This window comes from Dictyostelium purpureum (genome assembly GCF_000190715.1).
Source record: "Dictyostelium purpureum unplaced genomic scaffold DICPUscaffold_204, whole genome shotgun sequence".
In the NCBI taxonomy this organism is placed as follows: domain Eukaryota; phylum Evosea; class Eumycetozoa; order Dictyosteliales; family Dictyosteliaceae; genus Dictyostelium; species Dictyostelium purpureum.
This window is the reverse complement of record NW_003519540.1, coordinates 2441-25508: the sequence shown is the minus strand read 5'-3', so window position 1 is coordinate 25508 and position 23068 is coordinate 2441. Positions and strand designations below refer to the sequence as shown.

At 22.8% G+C, this 23068-nt stretch overlaps 11 protein-coding genes across 11 annotated transcripts; 8 read left to right on the top strand and 3 right to left on the bottom strand.

Moving 5' to 3' along the window:
• Nucleotides 1–931: 931 nt before the first annotated feature.
• DICPUDRAFT_13388 (uncharacterized protein) lies at nucleotides 932–1168 on the top strand (the record flags this gene model as incomplete). Its single annotated transcript, XM_003290025.1, has 1 exon — nucleotides 932–1168. A coding segment is annotated over one exon (237 nt), but the record flags the coding sequence as incomplete, so codon positions are not given.
• A 1154-nt stretch (nucleotides 1169–2322) lies between these two features.
• DICPUDRAFT_80818 (uncharacterized protein) lies at nucleotides 2323–2818 on the top strand (the record flags this gene model as incomplete). The annotated part of the gene is made up of 2 exons (XM_003290024.1): nucleotides 2323–2353; nucleotides 2451–2818. 2 exons carry the CDS (start codon nucleotides 2323–2325, stop codon nucleotides 2816–2818), a joined length of 399 nt encoding a protein of 132 aa, XP_003290072.1.
• A 134-nt stretch (nucleotides 2819–2952) lies between these two features.
• On the top strand, nucleotides 2953–3948 carry DICPUDRAFT_154549 (uncharacterized protein; the record flags this gene model as incomplete). Its single annotated transcript, XM_003290023.1, has 2 exons — nucleotides 2953–3391; nucleotides 3599–3948. 2 exons carry the CDS (start codon nucleotides 2953–2955, stop codon nucleotides 3946–3948), a joined length of 789 nt encoding a protein of 262 aa, XP_003290071.1.
• A 1473-nt stretch (nucleotides 3949–5421) lies between these two features.
• Nucleotides 5422–6884, bottom strand: DICPUDRAFT_154548 (uncharacterized protein; the record flags this gene model as incomplete). Its single annotated transcript, XM_003290012.1, has 2 exons — nucleotides 5422–6054; nucleotides 6822–6884. 2 exons carry the CDS (start codon nucleotides 6882–6884, stop codon nucleotides 5422–5424), a joined length of 696 nt encoding a protein of 231 aa, XP_003290060.1.
• Nucleotides 6885–7828: 944 nt separating this feature from the next.
• On the top strand, nucleotides 7829–8593 carry DICPUDRAFT_92420 (uncharacterized protein). The gene is made up of 4 exons (XM_003290022.1): nucleotides 7829–7882; nucleotides 7906–7920; nucleotides 8013–8042; nucleotides 8151–8593. Exons 3-4 carry the CDS (start codon nucleotides 8013–8015, stop codon nucleotides 8535–8537), a joined length of 417 nt encoding a protein of 138 aa, XP_003290070.1. The 5' UTR covers nucleotides 7829–7882; nucleotides 7906–7920; the 3' UTR covers nucleotides 8538–8593.
• A 1092-nt stretch (nucleotides 8594–9685) lies between these two features.
• On the top strand, nucleotides 9686–10442 carry DICPUDRAFT_95045 (uncharacterized protein; the record flags this gene model as incomplete). Its single annotated transcript, XM_003290021.1, has 3 exons — nucleotides 9686–9825; nucleotides 9904–9951; nucleotides 10025–10442. 3 exons carry the CDS (start codon nucleotides 9686–9688, stop codon nucleotides 10377–10379), a joined length of 543 nt encoding a protein of 180 aa, XP_003290069.1. The 3' UTR covers nucleotides 10380–10442.
• A 286-nt stretch (nucleotides 10443–10728) lies between these two features.
• Nucleotides 10729–11070, bottom strand: DICPUDRAFT_154545 (uncharacterized protein; the record flags this gene model as incomplete). Its single annotated transcript, XM_003290011.1, has 2 exons — nucleotides 10729–10954; nucleotides 11030–11070. The coding sequence occupies 2 exons, from the start codon at nucleotides 11068–11070 to the stop codon at nucleotides 10729–10731; spliced, it is 267 nt and encodes an 88-aa protein (XP_003290059.1).
• Nucleotides 11071–13705: 2635 nt separating this feature from the next.
• Nucleotides 13706–15196, top strand: DICPUDRAFT_80813 (uncharacterized protein; the record flags this gene model as incomplete). The annotated part of the gene is made up of 1 exon (XM_003290020.1): nucleotides 13706–15196. The coding sequence occupies one exon, from the start codon at nucleotides 13706–13708 to the stop codon at nucleotides 15194–15196; it is 1491 nt and encodes a 496-aa protein (XP_003290068.1).
• Nucleotides 15197–17439: 2243 nt separating this feature from the next.
• On the top strand, nucleotides 17440–18042 carry DICPUDRAFT_80812 (uncharacterized protein; the record flags this gene model as incomplete). The annotated part of the gene is made up of 3 exons (XM_003290019.1): nucleotides 17440–17549; nucleotides 17628–17675; nucleotides 17745–18042. 3 exons carry the CDS (start codon nucleotides 17440–17442, stop codon nucleotides 18040–18042), a joined length of 456 nt encoding a protein of 151 aa, XP_003290067.1.
• A 1332-nt stretch (nucleotides 18043–19374) lies between these two features.
• DICPUDRAFT_92419 (uncharacterized protein) lies at nucleotides 19375–20216 on the top strand. Its single transcript, XM_003290018.1, has one exon. It carries the CDS (start codon nucleotides 19473–19475, stop codon nucleotides 20124–20126), a length of 654 nt encoding a protein of 217 aa, XP_003290066.1. The 5' UTR covers nucleotides 19375–19472; the 3' UTR covers nucleotides 20127–20216.
• Nucleotides 20217–21031: 815 nt separating this feature from the next.
• DICPUDRAFT_80810 (uncharacterized protein) lies at nucleotides 21032–22715 on the bottom strand (the record flags this gene model as incomplete). Its single annotated transcript, XM_003290010.1, has 2 exons — nucleotides 21032–21979; nucleotides 22083–22715. 2 exons carry the CDS (start codon nucleotides 22713–22715, stop codon nucleotides 21032–21034), a joined length of 1581 nt encoding a protein of 526 aa, XP_003290058.1.
• Nucleotides 22716–23068: the final 353 nt, after the last annotated feature.

Genomic DNA, 23068 nt, shown 5'->3' with positions numbered 1-23068 from the left:
AAAATAATTATGAATACTGTGCCATTTCTAGAGATATCCAATGCTATAGGTCGAAGAATATCGAACATTTTTCTTACATTTCATAATATTGGCAAGTTTTATTTTAAACTCTGAATCTGTACATCCATTTCTTTATTGATGTATTTGAATAGATAATAAAATTGAATAATGCATAGATTTACCAGCTCATCAAATTTGAATGTTTGAATTTTTCATTGATAGTTTTTAATAGTATATTATCTTTGTGTTTGATGGGATATAGATTTCTTTTGGTCTATGTCTTTAATCGAATTCCTTCTGGTAATAGGTATTTAATTTGTTCCTTCATCATCATCCATTGATTATATATATTTTTTATTTTATAATTTATTAATGTATTTATTTATTAATTAATTAATTTATTATTTATTTATCTATTTTTATTATATTGCATTTTATTAGCATATAATTAAAAATGAAAAAAATCCGCTTAATAGTATCCTCTATTAATAATTAAAAAAAATAAAATTAATTATTTTAAAAAAAATACATTTTGTAAAAATCCACAATTTTTTTTATTTTTTTTTCAAAATTTTTTTTTTTTTAAAAAAATCTTTTACTAATTTTTTTTTTTTTTTTTTTTTTTTTCTTTTTTCTTTTTCAACTTCAAAATATATTTTTATATTTCTATATTTCTATATTTCTATTATTTTTAAATCTATAATTATTACTATTTAATATATAATAGTTTATTATTTAAAAACTTTTAAAAAGCTAAATATTATATTTTTTATTTTTTTTATATAAACTACAAACAAAGAAAATGAGTTCTTCAGAGGAATCATGTTCATCTTCATCAGGCGAAGAAAAGAAAACCAAGAAAACTCCAGTCAAGAAGACTAAGAAAGATCCAAAAACTAAAAAAGGAAAGAAAGAAAAGAGAGGTAGAAAGAAGAACAAGGATGAAAATGCTCCACGTCGTTATCTCTCACCATTCATCTACTTCTCTAAAGAATATAGATCAACAATTAAAGCTCAAAACCCAAGCAGTACTTTTGGTGAAATCGGTTCACTTTTAGGTCAAAAATGGAGCCAAATCGGTGCTGATGAAAAGAAGAAATATGAAAACATGGCTGCTGAAGACAAAAAGAGATGGGAAATTGAGAAAAAACAATACGAAGAAAAATTAAAGAGTCAACCAGCTGAACCATCATCCGGCAGTTCTGATGAAAGCGAATAGATATACAACTCTCCTCACCAATCATTATAAAAAAAAAAATAAAAAAAAATAAACAATTCAAATTTTTTATAAAATGTATTAAAATTTTATATTTAAAATTTTTTTTACTCATACCTTAAATTCAATTAATTCAGCCAATATTTTTTTTTTTTTAAATTTTTTTAAAACAAAATTATAACAATAATAAAATCATTGGTATTAAATAGAAATTTTAAAAAAATTATTTAAATTTTTTTGAATAAAATATTTTTAAAAAAAACGAAAAAAAAAAAATAATCATCCAAATTCATTAAAATAAATATCAAATTTCAAATTTTTCTAAAAAAAAAAAAATAAAGTTTTATTTAATACATGTCACTCATAGCAACTGACACCTGCTTTGCTCATCATAAAGATTTGTAAAAAAAAAAAATAATACCACAATAGTTTTTATAATATTAGATGATTCATATGAATAAATAGTATTTTCATTTTCGATTTCAATAAATGATTCTGTTATTTTTTTATTTTTATAATTAATTATTTATTTATTTTAATAATAATATAATAGAAAAAATATTTTCGGTTATACAAAAATTTTATTTGAAAGACTTCATATTAAGTTTATTTTTTTTTTGTAAATCACAAAAGATATGAAAAAGACGTTTTTTTTTAAAAAAAAAAAAAAAAAAAAATTTTGTTGTTTTTGATAAAAATTTATTTCAAAAAAAATAAATTTAATTTAAAAAAAATAAAATTTTTTTTTTTAATTTTATTCAAAAAAAAAAAAAAAAGACTAAATATTATTATGATTTATTTCTCCAGATATAATTGTTTCGCATTTGATAGCAAGTGGATTGACCAACTAGTTTGGATACACTCATCATTTGACTAGATCGGAGGTTCTCTACTAGATGGAGTAAAGTTCTTTCGGCATCATTCATTATATTTCTAGCACTTTCTGATGCGTTTACAATTATGTCAAAAAGAAAACGAATTGATTTGGACATTGAAAACTTTTTTGAAACCCATCATTAATCAAAAACACCAAAGACTAAGATTTCCTTTGCAGATCGGCAAATCTATATTTTAAAAATTGTAATCATGATCGACTCTATAACAAGATGAAAGTTTCACTTCGCAAAAATTTTAAAGGTATGATAAAAAGGTATAATATATAAATTGTGATAATAATTTGTATTAATTGTTGTGATGTTTACTTTAGCTGATACTTAGCCTTTTGATTCAAAAGAAGATTCGATAGAAATAATCGAAATACAAAAACAACAACAATTACAACAACAACAACAATTACAACAACAACAACAATTACAACAACAACAATTACAATTACAGCAAAATCAACAAACTCTAAAAGAAAAAGAACAACAATTAGAGATAATAATAGAAAACGACCAACTTTTGCAACAATTACAACAACTACATCAAAAGCAATCGGAACAACATCAACAAAAAATAAAAGAAAACAACCAACTATTAAAACAATTACAACAATTGCAACAACTACAACAAAAGCAATCGGAACAATATCAACAAACAATAAAAAAACAAGACCCAATTAAAACAATATCAAAAATTACACGAACAAAATCAAAATAAACAATTAATACTACAAAAACAAAATATATCTCTTGCTGAAGCTTTAAACAAAGAAAGAGTTGATTTTAATAATTCTTTGGATGATACAATAAACTGCATACCTCAGCACTCATCCAGTTGAGTTGTTTTTTAGTATGGTTCGTTCCAAAGTCCATTACCCTTCTTACTATGAATTTTGCATTTATGAAAAATCGGCATATAAAGAGTTGATTAAATCAAAGATTGTCCAGAACAACCATTATGAAGCTTCAATAAAAAGAGTAAATAAATGTTATGGTAATCTTCAAACAGAACTTGATGGAAATGTAATACCTGAAAGTGTTAAATTAGTATCCAAATACAGAGAAGAAGAGGTTAGAGTTTTCGAAAGAATTATTGAAATCATTCAACCAGATGAATATGAAGAATCTGAAGATTCATCATTTCCCTTTACTGATTCAATGAGTGCAGATGAAAGAAGAAGAGTAATAACCTTAACATTTTATTTGAAAAGAATACTTTCCATTAGAGAGCTTTCATGTTTTGGTGAACAAGCCAGATTCAAAGCCAGTGGCAGAACTGCACTTCAGGTGTGTATTTTTGATGGTTGCCAGGCAATGTTTGCAAACAGCGCATCTTATGACTCTTACGTAACCCAACCACATCGAATTCTATCTAAAGAAGATGCCCAAAAGTATAAACAAGTTTTGGAAGATCAAGAAAATTTCAAAAACCAATAATGTTCTATTAGAAAATTTGAAACACAACCTGATCAATCGAAATGCAATATTTTCATTTTAGATTCTGAAACAACTGGCCTTACTTCCAATGCAGAAAATATTGAACTTTCGTGTGCTTGTTTAAATGGGGAAGCATTTTATCGTAAATCAAATCCAACCATCTCCATTACTCCAGAGTCTACCAAAATCAACAAACTCACATGCCATGATTTAGCAGGTCACCAATATTGGGAAAAGGTTGAAGAGGAATTTTTTAATTTTATTGTCCAGCAATCGTCAGATGATGATGCTCCAATTTATATAATCGCTCACAATGAAAAGTATGACAGAGGTAGAATTGCCTTTCATTTAACAAAATCAACTAAAGCTTTAGAATCATCATTCCATAAAACCATTAGCAGAATTAAATAATATTAATGATAGATAAATTATTAACAATAATAATAAAACCAAAACAATGTAAAATAACAGATACTTCAAAACATGAAGAAAATCAGCTCAAACTGAACTTAAATTACAAAACGATAAAAGACCAATAAACAAACTAGGCAATGACAAGAACATTTTCAAAGTAATGATTCGTTTGGCAATAATAGATTTACCTGATGTAAACATTGAAAACCAAATTCACCAGAGTATAGAATCACGAAGAAATTAGACGACCTTTCATCAACAACTTATGCAATCCCAAAAAACTTAACCCAAGATGAAAGTATATTAACCCAATTCACATTCTCAATAACCCAACCACAAAAAATAATTAATATTGGAATACTTGAGGATGTCCATTCACAAGAAATCAGTCAAAGAAGAATCACACAAGGCGATGATAGAATGGATCCTTACCAGTTAAAATAATAAACAAAAATCCATTCCATCAACAACAGAAGCTGCAAGAAAAATCCAAACAACCATAAAAAATAGAAAGACTCACAATAATGAAGCTAGCAAATAATAAATCAACAGCAGTAGCAAGATCATCTCCAGCAATCAAAGAAAATAAGGAAACACAAGGAGTTTTTTACTGTAGCAAAAGATTTTAATGTTTCAAAAATAATGATTTATGTAGTATTAAATTTAGTACATATATTAGCTTTTACAGGAACCAAATTACAGAAAGAACCAAAAAATAACAAATAAAACTTATATCAGAACTATCAATTTAATAGGAATAATACTTAAATAATAATAGAATCAGTAAAAGCTAAAGTGGCAGATTACTCATCAAATAAAATTAAAAATATCCAAATTAAATTGCAGTGATATGTGGGCCACCATCAAGCTCAAGCGAAATCAAAAACTACCTATGGGAGAACACCCCAAATACCAGGATTCAAAGAAATTCTAATTAATGATTTCGATATTATATTTTTATAATTGTATACAAATTTTGGTGAATAAAATAATAAAATAATATGAATGTAATAAATTATAACTAATTGTAAACGATACCAATCAATTATCTAAATAATAAAATATAAATAAATAAACAATATTTTTTTTCATTTATATTTTATATGTTTTATTTTTTTTAAAAATAATATTTTAGGTTTTATTGTCATATTCATATACTCTTACATATGTATATACACCTATATTACCTCATATATATATTCTTTTAAACACTTGATTTAATAGTTATTTATTTTTGTGATCAAAAATAAAATATTATTTTCCGCATAAGATTTTAAAGAAATCATATCCTTGGGTATTCCTCATAATAACAATCATCAAATACATGATATCCTCTTTGGTCTTTGGGTAACCATAATTATAACTTTCTAATTTTGAAGAAACTATATAGTTTTCATTTTAAAAATAAACAATGTAAAATGATATTAAAAACTTCTAATTTATTTAATTTTATTTTTAAAAAAGAAATAATTATAATTTTGATTTTGAAGCTGCTTCATTTTCCGATTTAATTCTGATAGACTCGGCTTTGGCACAAGCATTACAAAGATAAATAGCTGGTATTGATGGCATAGCTGGGTAATCTGGTATCGCTGGAAGAATTAATGATGTTACCATTGATGGAGGAGTTGTAAACGTTGTTGAAGCTACCATCGGTGCGGATGTTTCCATTGGTGCAGATGATACCATTGGTGTTGGTGATACCATTGATGTTGGAACTGGTGTTTCAGCTTGAATAGGGTAGTGATTATAACAGTAATTAAAATTTATATCATCATCACTATTTTTATAACCATTCATAATGGCGTTACTAAAACAAGATTTATTGCCATATTGAAAAATCGAAGTATTATTTAGACTGGTATATGATGTACTAGAGGTGTAATTATAGTTATTATATACATAAATGACATCACTTTTAACTGGTGGGATTTCATAGCCACAACCTTTGGGATCATCCATACTGGCGTTGTGTAGTGGATAATCGAAATTTGAATAACGATTATCTTTGCTTCCTTTTTCATAATAGTTGGTTTGGGATTTAATAATATATCGAAAAAATCCTGGGAAACTAGAATCCAAAATAAAAGATAATGGTTTAATCTAAAAAATTATAATTTAAAGAAAAAAAAAAAAATTAGTAATCTAAAACAAATTTATTGGATGTATTTATTACTAACAGATTTTTTGTCTTCATTTTCAGTATAAATATAGAAGCTGTCCATTTTTTTTTTTTTTTAGTTTAATTAAATGTTTTGGTTTGATTTATAATGATGAAATAAAAAAAAAGTAATTAGTATTTATAATTTTTTTAAAAATATTAAAATAAAGAAAAATTATTATTATTTAATTATTTTTATTAAATCATTTTTACTTTTTGGGCTAATTATATATACATAATAGGTGAATAAACAAAATTTCCAAACTTAATTTAAATTATTGTTAATTTCTATTAGGATTTGGTTATAAATGTATTTTTGAATATCATCATAGATATATTTTTGTTATTATTATTATTGTTATTGTGTTGTTTTATTATTTATTACTACAATTACAACAAATTTTTTTTTATTGTTAACAATCAAAAGGTTGATAAATGCGCTTATAACTGTGGTATGTGCTAGATGAAGGGTAAAAATATAATTGTTTACTATTGGTTATATTATTTAATTAATTTATTATTTTTTTTTTTATTGATTTATTTTTTATTTATTTTTGAATGATAAAGTATAGCAAATATATTATTTATGCATATTTATTTTATTGGTTCTTGTTTCTTGTTTAGTGTGTGTGAAAAAAAAAAAAAAAAAAGTAATAACAATATTTACATATTATTTTTATTCAAATTTTAAGTTAATTTTTTTATTTACAAATTTAGAAAAATTTAACGTAGTTTGTTTCTCTATAACATTGTTCGTAATGTATGAAGCCATTATCGAAATATTTGCAGCTTATGACTGTAATGGCAGTGATTTAATTTAAATATATTAGAGTGATAACATTTTGCAAAAAAAATTAAAAAAATTAAAAAATAACAAAAATGAAAAAAAAAAAAAAAATTGATGTGTTTTTCAAAAAAATAAGTTTTTTTTCAAGGGGGTGTTTGGAGGCGTTTTTTTAAAAAAATTATGTGCATTACTTTTTTTTTATATATAAAAAAAAAAAAAAAATTTCATTTCTTAATTTTTTTTTGTCGAGACACCCCTTGTTTTTTTTTTCACTTTTAATATTTTTTTATTTTTTTTTAAAATAAAAAATAATTAATTTACAACAATTATTATTTTGCATATTAAAAAAAAAATTTATATTTAATTTTATTATAAAAAAAATTAATTTTAATTATATGTATATTTTGGTAATGTGTTTGTGTGGTAATTGTTGTTGAGTTCAATCAAAAATCAAAATAAAAAAAAACTGGTGTAGGTGTGTTAAAGTGTTTATTGTGTGTGGGTGACAGATATACATAGCTGTTGACAATTGTGAAAAGTTGTTTATATTGGGTAAAATCATTTTTTAATTATGAAAAAAAAAAAAAAAAAAAAAAAAAAAAAAAAAAAAAAAGATAAACAGTTTAATTTTTAACACTCATTTTTTTTATTATTATGAATGAAATATAGCGCAGTTAATTTTAATTTATTTTTAGGAGTTTTAGGATTAGGGTGTGTTAATCAAAAATACACAACCTCCAATATCACATCCCCAAAAAAAATTAAAAAATTTGTTTTAGAGCCTTTGTGTTGTTTTGTTGCTGCAATTTTTATTCATTTATTGTGAGCTTTGTTGAGTGGTGATACCCAAAAAAAAAAAGTATTTGATTGTTTTTTTTTAATCATCACTTTTTTTTTTTTTCCATTTATTTGTTATATTAATTGTTTATAAAATTTATATAATTTCAAAAAAAAAAAATTTTAAAAAAAATTAAAAATTAAAAATATAATCAATACGTTTTTTGTATAAAAATAAAATAAGGTATTTAAAAATTATTATAAAATAAAAAAAAATACAAAAATTATTTTAGATGTATATTTATTTCTAAATAAAATTTAAAATTTATTATATAGATGTCTGAAAATAAAGAACTAAACAAAAACGTAAATTTAAATCATTTAAAAAATCATTTTAAATACACTAATTGTTTTTTTTTTATTTTTTTTTTTATATCTAAAATTATTTTATATCTCTTCAATTTTTTTAAATAGGATTCAGATCAGTCTGAAAATAATAATACACCCTTTTTGCCATGTAAATCATTAGATGAATATAATGATTATGAAAGTGAAGATACTGATTCAGAATATGAATCACCTGAAGAGTATAACGAACAGTATTTTTCACAATTAGAGCCATCGTTTCAGGTCCAACCATTTACACCAGAGCCAAATCAATCAGTTGTTTCAAAAGTGTTCAAAGTCAACAAAAAAATTAATAATACAAAAGTTTCCAGAATTAAAAACAAAATATTATATGAAACATTATATAGTATAATAATATCATTAAACCGAAGAAAAAAAGCCACACTCAAACAAATAATAAGGTCTCGATGTTGTCTTTTTCACTGCAAATTCGAATTAAATTTTCGTTCATAAAAAGTATAGAATGTACCAGTGTTATTATTTTAAATAAAATGTATATTTCTTTTATAAAAAAAACGTTATAGGTTTAATTTATAAATTTTTCAAAAACCAACAAACTTAACTATTGTTCAAATAATAATAATAAAAATAATATGGATATAAATAATAATAATAGTGGAATTATTAAAAAAATAATAATGTCAATAACAATGTTATATCTCATTATAAATAAAAATTAAATAATCCAAATATTAAAATAATTTTGTTATAATTTAAAACAATAGTATTCTTAGTTTATTGTTTTTGTTTTTATATATTTGTTTTTATATATTTGTTTTTTTGTGTATGGAACATTATATTTTGGTTTACTTTATAATTATTCCAACATTATAAATTTAAGTGTTTTGTTTTTGATATGTAGATAAAAAAATATAAAAGGAATAATAAATCTATTAGCTTTTTTATATGAACGAAATTGTTTCATCATAAAAAAATTAGGAAAGTGTTTGTGGTATTTGCATATTATTTTTTATTATAATTTAAATTTATTATTTCTTTTGTTTTTTTTTTAATATTAATATTGTTATTATATTTAGGTAGTGTGTTGATGTGATTAAAATTTTCACAATGTAACTATCTAAATACAAAAAATATTATTAATTACCCCCATTCACCCATTCATTCACTCACACCCACACTCACTCATTCACCCACTCTTAACAACAAACCCACATTAAGCATAAATAAACAGTTTTTCAAAAAAAACAGAAATTAAAAATACAATCACAAGTAAAAAAAATACAAACACAAGTAAAAAAAAAAAAAACAACTTAAAAAATTAAACACCCAAACACACAAATACTCCCCCAATAAATGCACAACCATAATCATATAAATTGGATTTTATAGCGTGGTATATCAAAATTATTGATTCATAAATATAATAATAATACTAAACCAATTTGGATCAAATCTAAAAAAAAATAATAAAAAAAAAAATTATAATTAAATTAACATTACACAAATATTATTATTTTTTTCGATTATATTTAAATTTGTATTTATATTTATTTTTAATTTTTTCTCAAAAAAAAAAGATATAAAAACTGTTTCGTATTTTAAAAGATTATTCATTATAATTAAAAATTCAAACAATAAATATGAAATCATCAAAAAATGTTTCAAATACAAAAAACCAAAAACAATTAAAAGTTAATAAAGGAAAAAGTAGCTATACACCAATTGATAGTTCACAAAAGAAAAAAGCTGGTAGACCACCTGTAACAGAACCAAAAATTTGGTATATTTTCATTTTATTATTATTTATGTAAAAAATTGTTTTTAAAAAATTTAATATTAACAAAAGAAAATAAAATAGTTTAAGATGTAAAACAGATAATTCATGTGGGTGGAGAAGAGGGCCTGGGTAAGTATTCATTTTAAAAAATATAATCTATATAAATAGACAATTAATTTTTTTTTTTTAATTTTTCTAATAGCTATTGTTATTTATGCAATAGTTGCGGTCTTCAATATAAAAAGATTCTAAAGGTCCTTGCACCATATAAAGTTGACTATCAATATGCCATGTACAGCCACATTGCCCCTCTTATTAAAGACGTATATATGTTAAGAATTTATACCTCTGTTGAACATATAGCTGATTTAATCAAAAGGTTATTCAAATGCTCCCGTGCCAGCAGTGACCAATTCGTCATAAAACTTGGTAGCTATTATGTAGAGTGGAACGGCCCTAAATATCAATTTTTTGATCAAGTTTTAACACCACAAATAATACAAAACTTTGAAAACCTAGAAACCAAAAACTTATATTATTTCAAACCAAAAAAATAGATCTTTTAATTCCAATTACTTTAAAATGTAAACAATAAAAACTAATTATTTTTATAAAAAATTAAAATTAAAACAACTATAAAATAAATTAATATTACTATACTTAAATTATTTTAATTTTATATTTAAATTATAAATTTTTTTTTATTTTTTATTTAATAAACAATGACTTATTATTATTATTATTACTTAGTGTTTATTAAAGTGTTAATTTTATTGCTTTTTATTATAGTTATCTGTTGCTTTAAAAGTTTTATTATTGTTATTTATACTATAATTAGTATAGGGTGCAGATTTATTTGTTCTTCAATATTGAATTGGATTCCTTTGTTAATATGAGTTGAAATTATTACATGGAACTATCTTCAATATTATTTGAATCTAAAAAGGCAACATCATTGGTATAGCTTGTACGAACTGTATATACAAAACTCGTTTTTGAAATAACTGCAGCGATCAATGCCAATGTTGATGTATTGATAACTGAAGCAAAACTCGATTCAGATGATTTAGAACTTAAAAAGATTTCTTGATTGATGCTGCAGGTATTGATGGTTTTGGTGGCTTTGGAATTTCTTCATCAAAATTATCTATTATTGAAACTTTTCGTAGTTTTTTAACACACATTAGCGAATGTCGTAATCAGTTACCTAAATAGTTTTGCTGAATACATTGTCAACGTAAATTTCATAATATTATCTGAACTGTATTTTGGAAGATTATCATTTTCATTATTATTTTCTTTTTTATTCAAAGATTTTGCTAAACATAATTTATTTTTAAATCAACTTATTTATTTGATATTTTTTTTTTTTTTTAATATTGTTTATTTTTTATTTTTAAAAATTATATATTATTAAAGCAATAATATTAAATAACTATTATAATTTTAGAGGTGAATGAAATGATGAGTGATAACGATTGTTATTATTAACCCTTAAAATGTTGGAGAATGGGAAGCATGCTTCCTTTTTTTTTTTTTTAATTTTTTTAAAAAAAAATTTTGAAAAAAAGTGTTTTTTTTTATTTTTTTTTAAAAAAAATTTTAGATTATTTTTTCATTTTTTTTTATTTAAATAATAATATATTTATATTATTTCTCTTCGGATCATTGTGTCAATATATTTGAACAAATAGCAACAGTAATGTTTTAACAATACTCCTGAATCAATTTTATCAAAAAAAGAATTAGAGCGTCAAAGGGAATCTAAATTTAATGATGGTAAAGATGGTTTTATTACAAAATTTTTGAAAACTCCAAGAGTAATACAATTTTTGCCATAATTATGTAGACTCAACAAAAATGGTTATCGATCCACAACGAAATGACCAAAGATCAAGAACATACCCAAGAGTGGAAAATTCAAGAAAAAATTGTGCATATCATCCCCTCAAAGTTAAAGGTTTTTGTAATGATATGGGTGTATATAACGAGTGTGTGTCATAAAATCTGTTTATATAAAGACTGTAGTATGGTCTTTCATAATCCTCATTTTGATTTTAAAATCAAGGATAGTAATATTAATAATAATAATCTAAAAAGTAAAAAATAAAATAAAAACATTCTTTTTTTGAGTAATATAATATAGATTAAAAAAAAAAAGGCAAAAGGACCGCTCCTTTTACTTTATTTTTATTTTTAAAAAAAAAAATTTTATTTTTTTTTAATTTTTTTTATTTTTTTGAATTATAATTTTTTTTAAAAATTTTTTTTTGTATTTTAATTTTTTTAATTTTTTTCATAAAAAAAAATACAAAACACTCAATGCATTATTTTGGGAATTTTAAAGATGGATATTTTTAAAATCAAAAAATTGATAATTATCATAATAAAAATTCAATACATATAAAAAAAAAAAAACAGCAATATCAGTGAATATTGTTCTGGGTGATAATATTATCAATTAAATTAATTTAAAAAAAAAAATTTTGGTTTGTTGATTTTTTTAATTTTTTTAAATTTTTAAAATGATAAAATTATTTTTTCAAAATTTTAATCTAAAGAAATAGAGTTCAATTTTATTTGATATAGCATATAATTAAATTTATTAAAATGGGATTTAATTTATATTTAAAAAATATGATTTTTAGTTTTTTTATTTAATAAATAATTAAAATAAATATAATATTGGAAATATAATTTGAAAGATTAATTTAAATATATTTATATTAATCTAACGACATGATTAGGTTGAACGAGTGTCAACAAGTTGAAATTATCATGTAACCATAACATAGAAAGTGGATTATTGCCCTATCCTATATTATATAACACTACCACTATCATGATTGAACCATGGCACTCTGAATTTGGATTTGTAATGAATATAGTTGGATTTTGAAGAGTTTTACATTGTATATCATTTTATAGGCTAGAATCTGCTTCTCTTTATTAAAATTGAAATATATTTTTTCCTAAAAAAATAAAAATTATTTTTTTTAAAAAAAAATTGAAAAAGATTCAATCAATTAGTTGCCCAATTTACTTTTTTTCAAAATTTTTATCATCTTTTAATTTTTTTTTTTTTTTTTTTCCACCATCCTTTTTCTGACAACACTTTGGAAAACTTAGATTATTTTACTAATTATTGCTATTATTATTTTTATTATTATTAAATCACCAATTTTTTTTTAAAAACTGAATTTTTAAAATCTTTGAAAGATTCATACAAAAAAAAAAAAAAAGAGAACACTTTTATTTACTGGCATCCAAATTTGTAAATTGCTGTTACTGATCGGAATAGCACATGATAATTCATATGGTTTGCTTGTAATCCAATGCAAACATCTTTGGAATTATCTTTTTTAATTTTGATCAAAACATGCACAAAATTATAAAATATATTAAAACAAAAATAATAATCAATTTAAAAAAAAATAAATTTTTTTTTATCTCTCTGGAGCCACTCAAATGCGGCGGTGGATTCAATCACTCCACAAAATATCTTCAAAAAAAAAAAATATTAAAATTTTTAATTTTTAATTTTTTTTTTTTTTTATAATTTTTTTTTTTTTTTTTTAATTTTTTCAACAAAAATAAAAAAATACCTCTATTTTATTTCGTTGTATCTAAGTACTCGTAAACTTGTTATCATTTAAAAAATAAATAAATTTTATAACTGTAAGCAATATTTCAAAAAAAATTATCAGTTGTATTTTTTTCTATTTTTAACCCTAAATTAATTTAATTTTTTCAAATTATTTTTTATTTTAATTTTTAATTTTTTTTTTTTCATTATTTCATTTTCTCTTTTGCAGGTATTATTATTAATTATAAATAATTAAATTAATAAATATATTTTTTGAAAAAAAAAATAAATAAAAAGATGGTTAAAAATAAGGCCTATAATACCGCTACTATCAATGCTTTAAATGCTATAAGTGCCCCCGATGCTATCTTTGGTATAATTGATCTAAACGATGTAAATTCTGAATATGTTGTAGATCCAAAATTAAAATCTAAAATTACCAAAGCAATATTAGAGTATTGCTTCGATAAAAACCCATTCCCAGACTCCATCGAGAAAGAGATCATCGCCTGCCAATTAGAAATGAATGTCAGTCAAGTCGTCACATGGTTCAAACACAAGAGGGAAAACTTAAGGAAATCTAACAATACATCTTACAAAGATTCATATGTCTCAAAGTTTTCTAGAAACACCAACGAGTTAAACTTTTTCTTCCACAATTACCCATTTCCCGCTGAAGAGAACATTGCGTACTTTGCATTAATCTATGGTGTTACCAAAGAAAAGATCAAAATATGGTTCAAATCTAAAAGAAACAGCAAGAAAACAACACATATATTCATTGGCAATGGTATCGTCGATAAATCTTCATACAATCCAAGCCGTCATCTTGGTAATTTCTATCATTTCTATGAACACGAATATGATGTTAATACTGATACAGTTCCAGAGGGTGAATATAAACCAAAACGTATTAAAACTTTTGACAATGGAGTTTACTCTATTACCAACATCTCAGAATCCAAAAAGAGAGATCTTTTAATCCAAAGAAGAAAAAGGGATCAAAAAACTTTAGAATTAAATGAAAAAACAAATCAAGATGATACTGCTACTACTACTGCTGCTACTACTACTACTACTACCACCACTGCTGCCACAAAGAAGATAGCTACCCAAAATCCAATTCAATCGAACGATAATGTTTGCTTTTTTAACAATAACAATGTTAATATCTATAATAATAATAATAATGATATTAATAATAGTAATAATAATAATAATAACAAACATATCACTGTTTTAGAGGATTTTGTCGGTTTTAGATCTTATAATAGAGCTGCACCATTTAATCATTTGTCCAATCAAAATAATATTTTTAATAATAACATCGGTAATAATAGTATTAATAGTATTAATAATAATAACAACTGTAATTATTCATTCAATAATACCACTCATAATATAAATAATATGAATATGAAAATGAATAATAGTTACAATTATACCTACAATCCAAACTTTAATTCATATTCCAATTACTATAAAACAAATATTGATACTACAAATATGACAAAGCTTTCCAATGATGTCAATTTAAATATCAACAGAAACATTGTTTTTGATACTATTCCAGACAATAATATTAATAATGGTGTTATCAGTTATAATTATAATATGAATAATAATAATAATATGAATAACAATATGAATAATAATAATAATAATAATATGAATAATAATAATATGAATAATAATATGAATAATAATAATATGAATAATAATACATCTAATAACATTGACAATTCAAACAAAAAATTATTAATCAGTTTTTTAGTCAATAACAAATAAATTTCTAAACTTTAAATAAAATATTTTTTTAGTGATTATTTAAAATTTAATTAAGTAAATTTTTTAAATAAGAATTTTTATTATTAACCCTCCAAAGTATGCTAAATTTATTTATTTTTTTTAATTTTTCAAAATTATTTTCTGCAAAACTCTTATGAATTCGATTTTGAAAAGTAAAAAAAAAAAAAATAAAAATTGGACAAAATTTCGCTTTTTTTTTAGAAAATTTTTTTTTTTTTTTTTTGAATTTTTTTAGAGACTTTAAGGGTTAAATATAAAAATAAATTTAACAAAGATTAAATACTAATAATATGCAATAATAATTAAATATAAATATAATACATTAAAAAATAAAAAACAAATAATTTAATAATAATTAATAACAATATATAATCAATAGATGATTGAATAAATAAAATACCTATTAACAAAGATATAATATAATATAATAATAAAAACTATCGATGAAATATTCAAATATGCATTGTTCAATTTATTATCAATTAAAAATGGATGTACCAATTCAGAGTTTAAAATTAAACTTGCCAATATTATGAAATTTATTAAAAGTGTTGGATATTCTTCGACCTATTACATGAAATCAAAAACAAAAAGAAACAAATACATATTTCAAAATATTTAAAAGAGGGTTTAGATCAAAGATGACATAATTATATTGGAAAGAAAAAAGTATTGTATATCCCACAACGAATAATTATAATATCAAAAATAATAATAATATTATACAACATTAACAATAATTATTACAATAAATATAGCAATAATCAAAACAATCAAAACAATGGGTTGCAACAACGGTATAAACAACAACAATAATAATAGAAATAATAATTACAATAGCTATCAAAATAGTAGTGAAGTAGCTATGATAACAAAAATAATAATAATAGAAGTGTCAACAAAAATAGTAACAATAAGAACAGTAGTAGTGATAAGAATAATTTGACTCAAATTGGGCGATAATAAAAATGCATTTGACAATTTAATAAATTTCGCAAATTGTCAAGATAATCTTAGAAATGTATTCAAGATGAAAACATATGGAAATTTTAATTGAAAATATAATATATAACAACAATAATAACAAAAATAGGTGTATATAATCATAAAAACTCAAGAGCAAAATATTACAAAAGAAAGGTTCTCATGAATAATAAATTAAATGATATTTTTTACCAAAGGAAATGCTATAGGGGAAAGATTAAAACTAAAAATACTTTCAGAAATGTTATTAGCTCCAAATAAAGTCAATATCTACCTTTAGGTTAGTAAAAATAATAAAAATCAAATATTTTTAGCTTATAGACAAATGATAATTTTAAAATTATATAGCATTCAAATTTGTTTTAATTATTTCTTTTTATTTGTTTTGTAGTTATTTGTTTTTATTATATTTATTTGTATTGGTTGTTTTTAATTGTTTCTCTAAATTTTGATTAAGTTTTAGGTGTTAAAAATAGAACCATTTGAAAAGAGCTATATTTATTATTATTATTTTTTTTTTTGTTAAATATTAAGAAAAAATTTATAATGAAGATGCAACTTTGTTTATAACTTCATTTAATAGCAACCAAATTAGGATAGTGGGTGGGTTTCTAAAAAAAAATTTACAATAATAAAAATGCAACGTTGTATATAATTTCATTTAATAACAATCGAATTTGGATAGTGGGGGGGGGGGGGTCTAAAAAAAAAAAAAAAATGGGTTTTCCTTTTGTGGGAGGGGGGTTAAATTAAAATTTTATATAAAAACTATTTGGTGGAAAACAAAAACATATTTTTTTATTAAAACACACTCACTATACCATATTTGAAATACTTGTGTTTTTAAGAAAAAATTAATTTTATTTTTTTTTTTATAATTTTACATATTGTTCTCTTATTATTTTTTTTTTTTTAACTTTTAGGGGATGTGTTTTTTTATTTCTATTGTGTGTAAAGAGATAACATCAACACAATAACTAACTTACCCCCTCCACCAAAACCAACATAACAACTTTCTCCATATTACTTTTTTAAAATGAAAAAACAATCACATAAATATTTAATTCCCCCTTCAATATAATTATAACAATAACCAAATATATTAATATTATATAAAAAAATGAAAAAATAAATTCATTATTAAATTTTATTTATTATTTATTTTTTTTTTTTTTTTTAAAAATGATTTAAACCTGTTTTATAATTAATATTCATTCATTATTTCAAAAAAAAAAAACATGGTTAAAAGTAATAAAAATTTAAAAAATAATAGTTTAAAAGAAGAAAATAGTGAAAGTTCAGAAGTAAGAAAGGTAGGAAGACCAAAAGCACCTTTGGATAGATTTGGGTGAGTAAATTTAATAATAATTATTCTATTTTTTAAATTATATTAACTCATTATAAATATACTAATAAAATTTTATAGTTTGAGATGTAAAGCTACTTCTACTGGAGTGTGGAGAAAGGGGCCCGAGTAAGTTTAGCATCTTTTATTTATTGTTTACAAAAATATTAATATCTCTTTTATTTATTTTTTATTTAGTAGCTGTTATTTATGTAATGCGTGTGGGCAACAGTACAGAAAACTTTCAAACTATTTTAATGAATATAGGGGTGACATTAAATACCTTGTGCATCCAGACCCATTTCCAAAGGTAACTTCGATTTTCATGTTGGATCCCGATCTTTCAATTATTGAAATAAGGGAGATATTATTAGATATTTTTAAGGCTATGAAGGAAAATAGTGGCACTTTTACTATCAATATTAAAAAATTCATTTTAGTTTTTAATGGATACTCGTTTTCTCTTCATAATTTATCAAATAAATTAATTAAATAAAAATTTTTATAAACTTTATATTTACTAAAAATAATAAACAATTTAAAAGAAAATTGCAAGTAAGAAATAAATTATTTTGAATATTTCTTTTTTATTTGAGGTATTTAGGTAGGTCTTTTTTGACTGCTTTGATAATGCAATTATTTCATTCAAAGAAATAAGAGGCGACATTATTAATAATAACAATTTAATGATCTGTAAATTATAATATTAAAAGTTATTTGTAAAGATATTTATTTATTTTTTTGAACCCAATGATCCATAATTTTTATAATTATTTTATTCATTTTTTGAAGTTTCATAATTATTTTCTTAGTAATCAGTAATTTTTTAGATGTACTTGTGTATTCCATTTAAATCCCACATTCTTAATGACAACTTGATTTCCCAATAAAAATAAAAATTAATATATATAAAGAAATCAAAATTAAAAGAAATCAATTCAAATCCTGGAAATCATCCAAATAAAATGCTATATATAATTTATTATTGGTTTTGTTTTAAATATTCACACCATATCATATAATAGAAATCATTATAATTATTGTAAGAGTTTTTTTAATAATATATAGGCTTTAAGTATCATATCATATAACTTGTTATTCACTTTACAATTTAATGTAATTATATAAAATCATAATAAATTTGTTTTTATTAATGAAAAATATTTGACAATTATCTATGTATATTAAAAATTATTATTATATTTTTAATATATATACTTTTGTTGTTCAAACTTATTGGATGGTTATTAACTGTTTTTTAATTTTACATTATATAAAATTACTATGTATTTGGGTAATGTTTACTGTGAGTGTGGGAGCACATGTGTCAATGTGTGGTCAAAAGAGTGTTTGTATATTTTTATATGTGTTTGAGTGTGGGGTTTTTTTTTTTTTTTGAAAGTTGGGAATAAAAAATATTTTTTTTAATTTTTTTCTAAATCTCAATGATGTGATTTCATAAATAATGTAATTTAATTTTTTATTATTTGAAAAATATTAAATCAAATCTAATAATAGACTTTAATAAACCTCTCAAAATCTATTTTTATATCATCTCCAATCAAATTTTTTTTAAAAAAGTTTTTTTTTTAATTTACACACTCTTTCCCACACTCATACCCCCATTTAAAAATTTTCAATCTTTGAAAATAAATACCCCATCCAAATTTTTTTTTTTCCATCATAATTATAATAACAGATCAATCTATATTCTAAAATTAATAAAAATAAAAAATTTAAAAATTATAAAAATTTTTATAATTTTTTTTTTTTTACAAAATTTCATAACAACACAACCAAAATTTAATTATTTCACACAATATAGCTTCTTTCTGTAATAATAATAACTTTATTATAATCATAATCATATTAAATAATAATAATAAAAATAATTATTATTATATTATTCATAATTAATAAACTAAAATGAATTTTAAAAATAATCAAGAAATGCAATTATCATTGGAAAATATTGAAGAAATATATGATAACAAATCAAATCCAAAATACACATTAGAAAATCCATCTCAGAATCTAGGTCCCAAATTAAAGATGTCTTATATTATAAATGAACCAACTGCCTCTCCTCCTCTGTTTGGTGGAATTTTTTCAACCTTTGATGTAGAAAAAAATACAAACATAAAATATTACAACTATTTGGAAACAAATCTTAAACAAACTGAAATCATTACAAATGACAATAATGTCAATACAAATCAAAACAATTTTAATCAAACTAATAATAATACATATAATATTTATAATCATGTCAATAATTCCCAACCCAATAGTAATAAAAATAATACTCATTTCCATTTTAATAATGATTTGAATAATGACTTTTATTACAATTATAATGATAATAATAATTATCATAATAACATTAATAATATAAATAATAATAATAACTACTACTCTGCAACTACTACTACAACAACTACTACAACAACAACATCTGGGCCACAAAATATCAACAACAACACTAATATTCAATATGAAAATCATCTTTTTAGTAATGAAGAACAAGCTCATATGGAGCTTTTAACTCTAGAGACTCTACGTTCCATTTTACCAAACTAAGATAAAAACCATTTTAAAAAAAACCTGTATATAAAAATATTTTTTGTTTATAAAATTATTAAATAAACCTTTTAATTTTAATATATATTTAATCCTTTTTTAGTTGCTATATAGCAGATTATTTTTTTTATTTTTTTTAAAAAGTGAAGATGATTCTTAATGATACATTAAGTCATCACTATTTTTATTGTAATCTTTTTAGTTTTTGGTGTATGTTTTATACTTATATGTTACCACACTGCATACAAGGGGGTGACAGTTTTTTAATTTAAAAAAAAATTGACAGTCAAAAATAAAAAAAATTAAAAAAAAATTAAAAAAAAATAAAATTAAAAAAAAATAAAATTTTGTTGGTGCGTGAAAATAATTATTTTTTATGGTATTTAAGATAAAATTATCTTTAAATTAAAAAATTGTTGCATTGAGCATTTTATTGGTGGTAGTTGTATTGAGTATTTATTGGTGGATGAATTTATAACTGGTGATGAATTTGGTGTAGTATTATTTGATCTACTTTACTTACCAAACTGGATAAACCATTCCTAGCAAATTTAATAGCAACGATTTTCGAACAAATATGGTACAGAAGAAACAAGAAAAATCATGAGCATTTGCCTACGATTTAACATATGAAAGAGTACTCAAGAGATTCAAGTTAATCTGCGCAGCAGCATGGGAAAGAGAATTCAAAAATATTAATAGAATATATAAGAAACTTCAATATCAAGATCCAGCTAGTCAGCGACACCACACAATGAAGATAGTGAACAGGCGCCATTCTTAATTGCTAACCACGAATTTTTGACTTACCCTTTCAATAATACAAAAATCTGATGTTGGCATTGTGACATTAAATATAGCTTGGAGGTGGAGCTGGTTTAGCTGATGGTTTAACGGTTGCTGGTTTAAATTGTGTAGATGGGGCAGGTGATGATAATTATTATTGGTTTTTTTTCTGTCTCCATCTCTTTAAAGATCCTTTTGTTGTTATCATTTTTGTTTGGCAAAATATCTATTTTAAATGTTTGAATAACCGAGTTTAGGATTGGGGTTTTGAAAGATTTGATTTTCTTTTCTAAAACTTCATCATCAGCTAATAAACCAAATTTTGTGGCCAATGAACAATATAAACCATAAAGTTTTTTTTTATTTGTTTCCAAACAATTGAAAAGGAATTTTAAAAAATTGTTTGGATCTTTATAATTTTTATGAAAAAAGAATAAAAGAATTTCAAATAAAAATAAAACATCACCACTTGAGCTATGACGATTGATACCATCGGTGTTGATTTTAAAAAAAGTTGCTAGATTATCCAATGAATATGATTCCTTTTTTTTATCTGAAACCACTGGTAACACTAATTTAATTGATTTGAAGATGTTAATTGAATCGAAAAATTTAATTCTGCTAATGGTTTTATGGAATGATGATTCTAAAGCTTTAGTTGATTTTGCTAAATGAAAGGAAATTCTACCTCTGTCATACTTTTCATTGTGAGCGATTATATAAATTGGAGCATCATCATCTGACGATTGTTGGACAATAAAATTAAAAAATTCCTCTTCAACCTTTTCCCAATATTGGTGACCTGCTAAATCATGGCTTGTGAGATTGTTGATTTTGGTAGACTCTGGAGTAATGGAAATGGTTGGATTTGATTTACGATAAAATGCTTCCCCATTTAAACAAGCACACGAAAGTTCAATAATTTCTGCATTGGAAGTAAGACCAGTTGTTTCAGAATCTAAAATGAAAATATTGCATTTCGATTGATCAGGTTGTGTTTCAAATTTTTCAAATACATCATTAAATTGTTTTTTGAATTTTTCTTGATCTTCCAAAACTTGTTTATACTTTTGAACATCTTCTTTTGAGAATTCGATGTGGTTGGGTTACGTGAGATTCATAAGATGCGCTGTTTGCAAACATTGCCTGGCAACCATCAAAAATACACACCTGAAGTGCAGTTCTGCCACTGGCTTTGAATCTGGTTTGTTCACCAAAGCATGAAAGCTCTCTAATGGAAAGTATTCTTTTCAAATAAAATGTTAAGGTTATTACTCTTCTTCTTTCATCTGCACTCATTGAATCAGTAAAGGGAAATGATGAATCTTCAGATTCTTCATATTCATCTGGTTCAATGATTTTAATAATTCTTTCGAAAACTCTAACCTCTTCTTCTCTGTATTTGGATACTAATTCAACACTTTCAGTTATTACATTTCCATCAAGCTTTGTTTGAAGACTACCATAACATTTATTTACTTTTTTTATTGAAGCTTCATAACGGTTGTTCTGGACAATCTTTGATTTAATCAACTCTTTGTATGCCGATTTTTCATAAATGCAAAATTCATAGTAAGAAGGGTAATGAACTTTGGAACGAACTAAACTAAAAAACAATTCAACTGGATTGGTGCTGAGGTGTGCAATGCTGGTCAATGGGCATCCAATCTCATTGGAGAGGTCGAACAAGTATGTAATGGTTTCTCTGTTGGTTTTGAGATGAAGCTTGGTTGGTTGTGGAATGCTATAAAGATTACAAAAGTATTCAATAGATTTACCAAATTGTTCCAATGATTGCTTCATATCTACCAATACTGATGCAGTTGAAATACGATAAATAATACGTAGATTGATTAAATATGTAATGATGGTCTTTTAAAAAGTCCTCAATGTCCAAATCAATTTGTTTTCTTTTTGACATAATTGAAACGCATCAGAAAGTGCTAGAAATATAATGAATGATGCCGAAAGATCCTTGTCCTAGCTAGTAGGCGAGCCTCCGATCTAGTCAAATGAAAAGGGTACCCACGCGAAGATGGTCTTTTCACTTGTTATCAAATGCGAAACAGTTATATCTGTAAAAGAAATAAATTATATATATAATTTAATTAAATTATTTTTTAAAAAAAAAAAAAAATTTATTTTTTTTGAATTAA

Coding starts and splice junctions, on each gene's coding strand:
- DICPUDRAFT_92420 (XM_003290022.1), top strand. CDS start 8,013: ATGTCTGAAAATAAAGAACTAAACAAAAAC. Junction 8,043..8,150: donor ATAAAGAACTAAACAAAAAC/GTAAATTTAAAT, acceptor TTTTTTAAATAG/GATTCAGATCAGTCTGAAAA.
- DICPUDRAFT_92419 (XM_003290018.1), top strand. CDS start 19,473: ATGAATTTTAAAAATAATCAAGAAATGCAATTATCATTGGAAAATATT.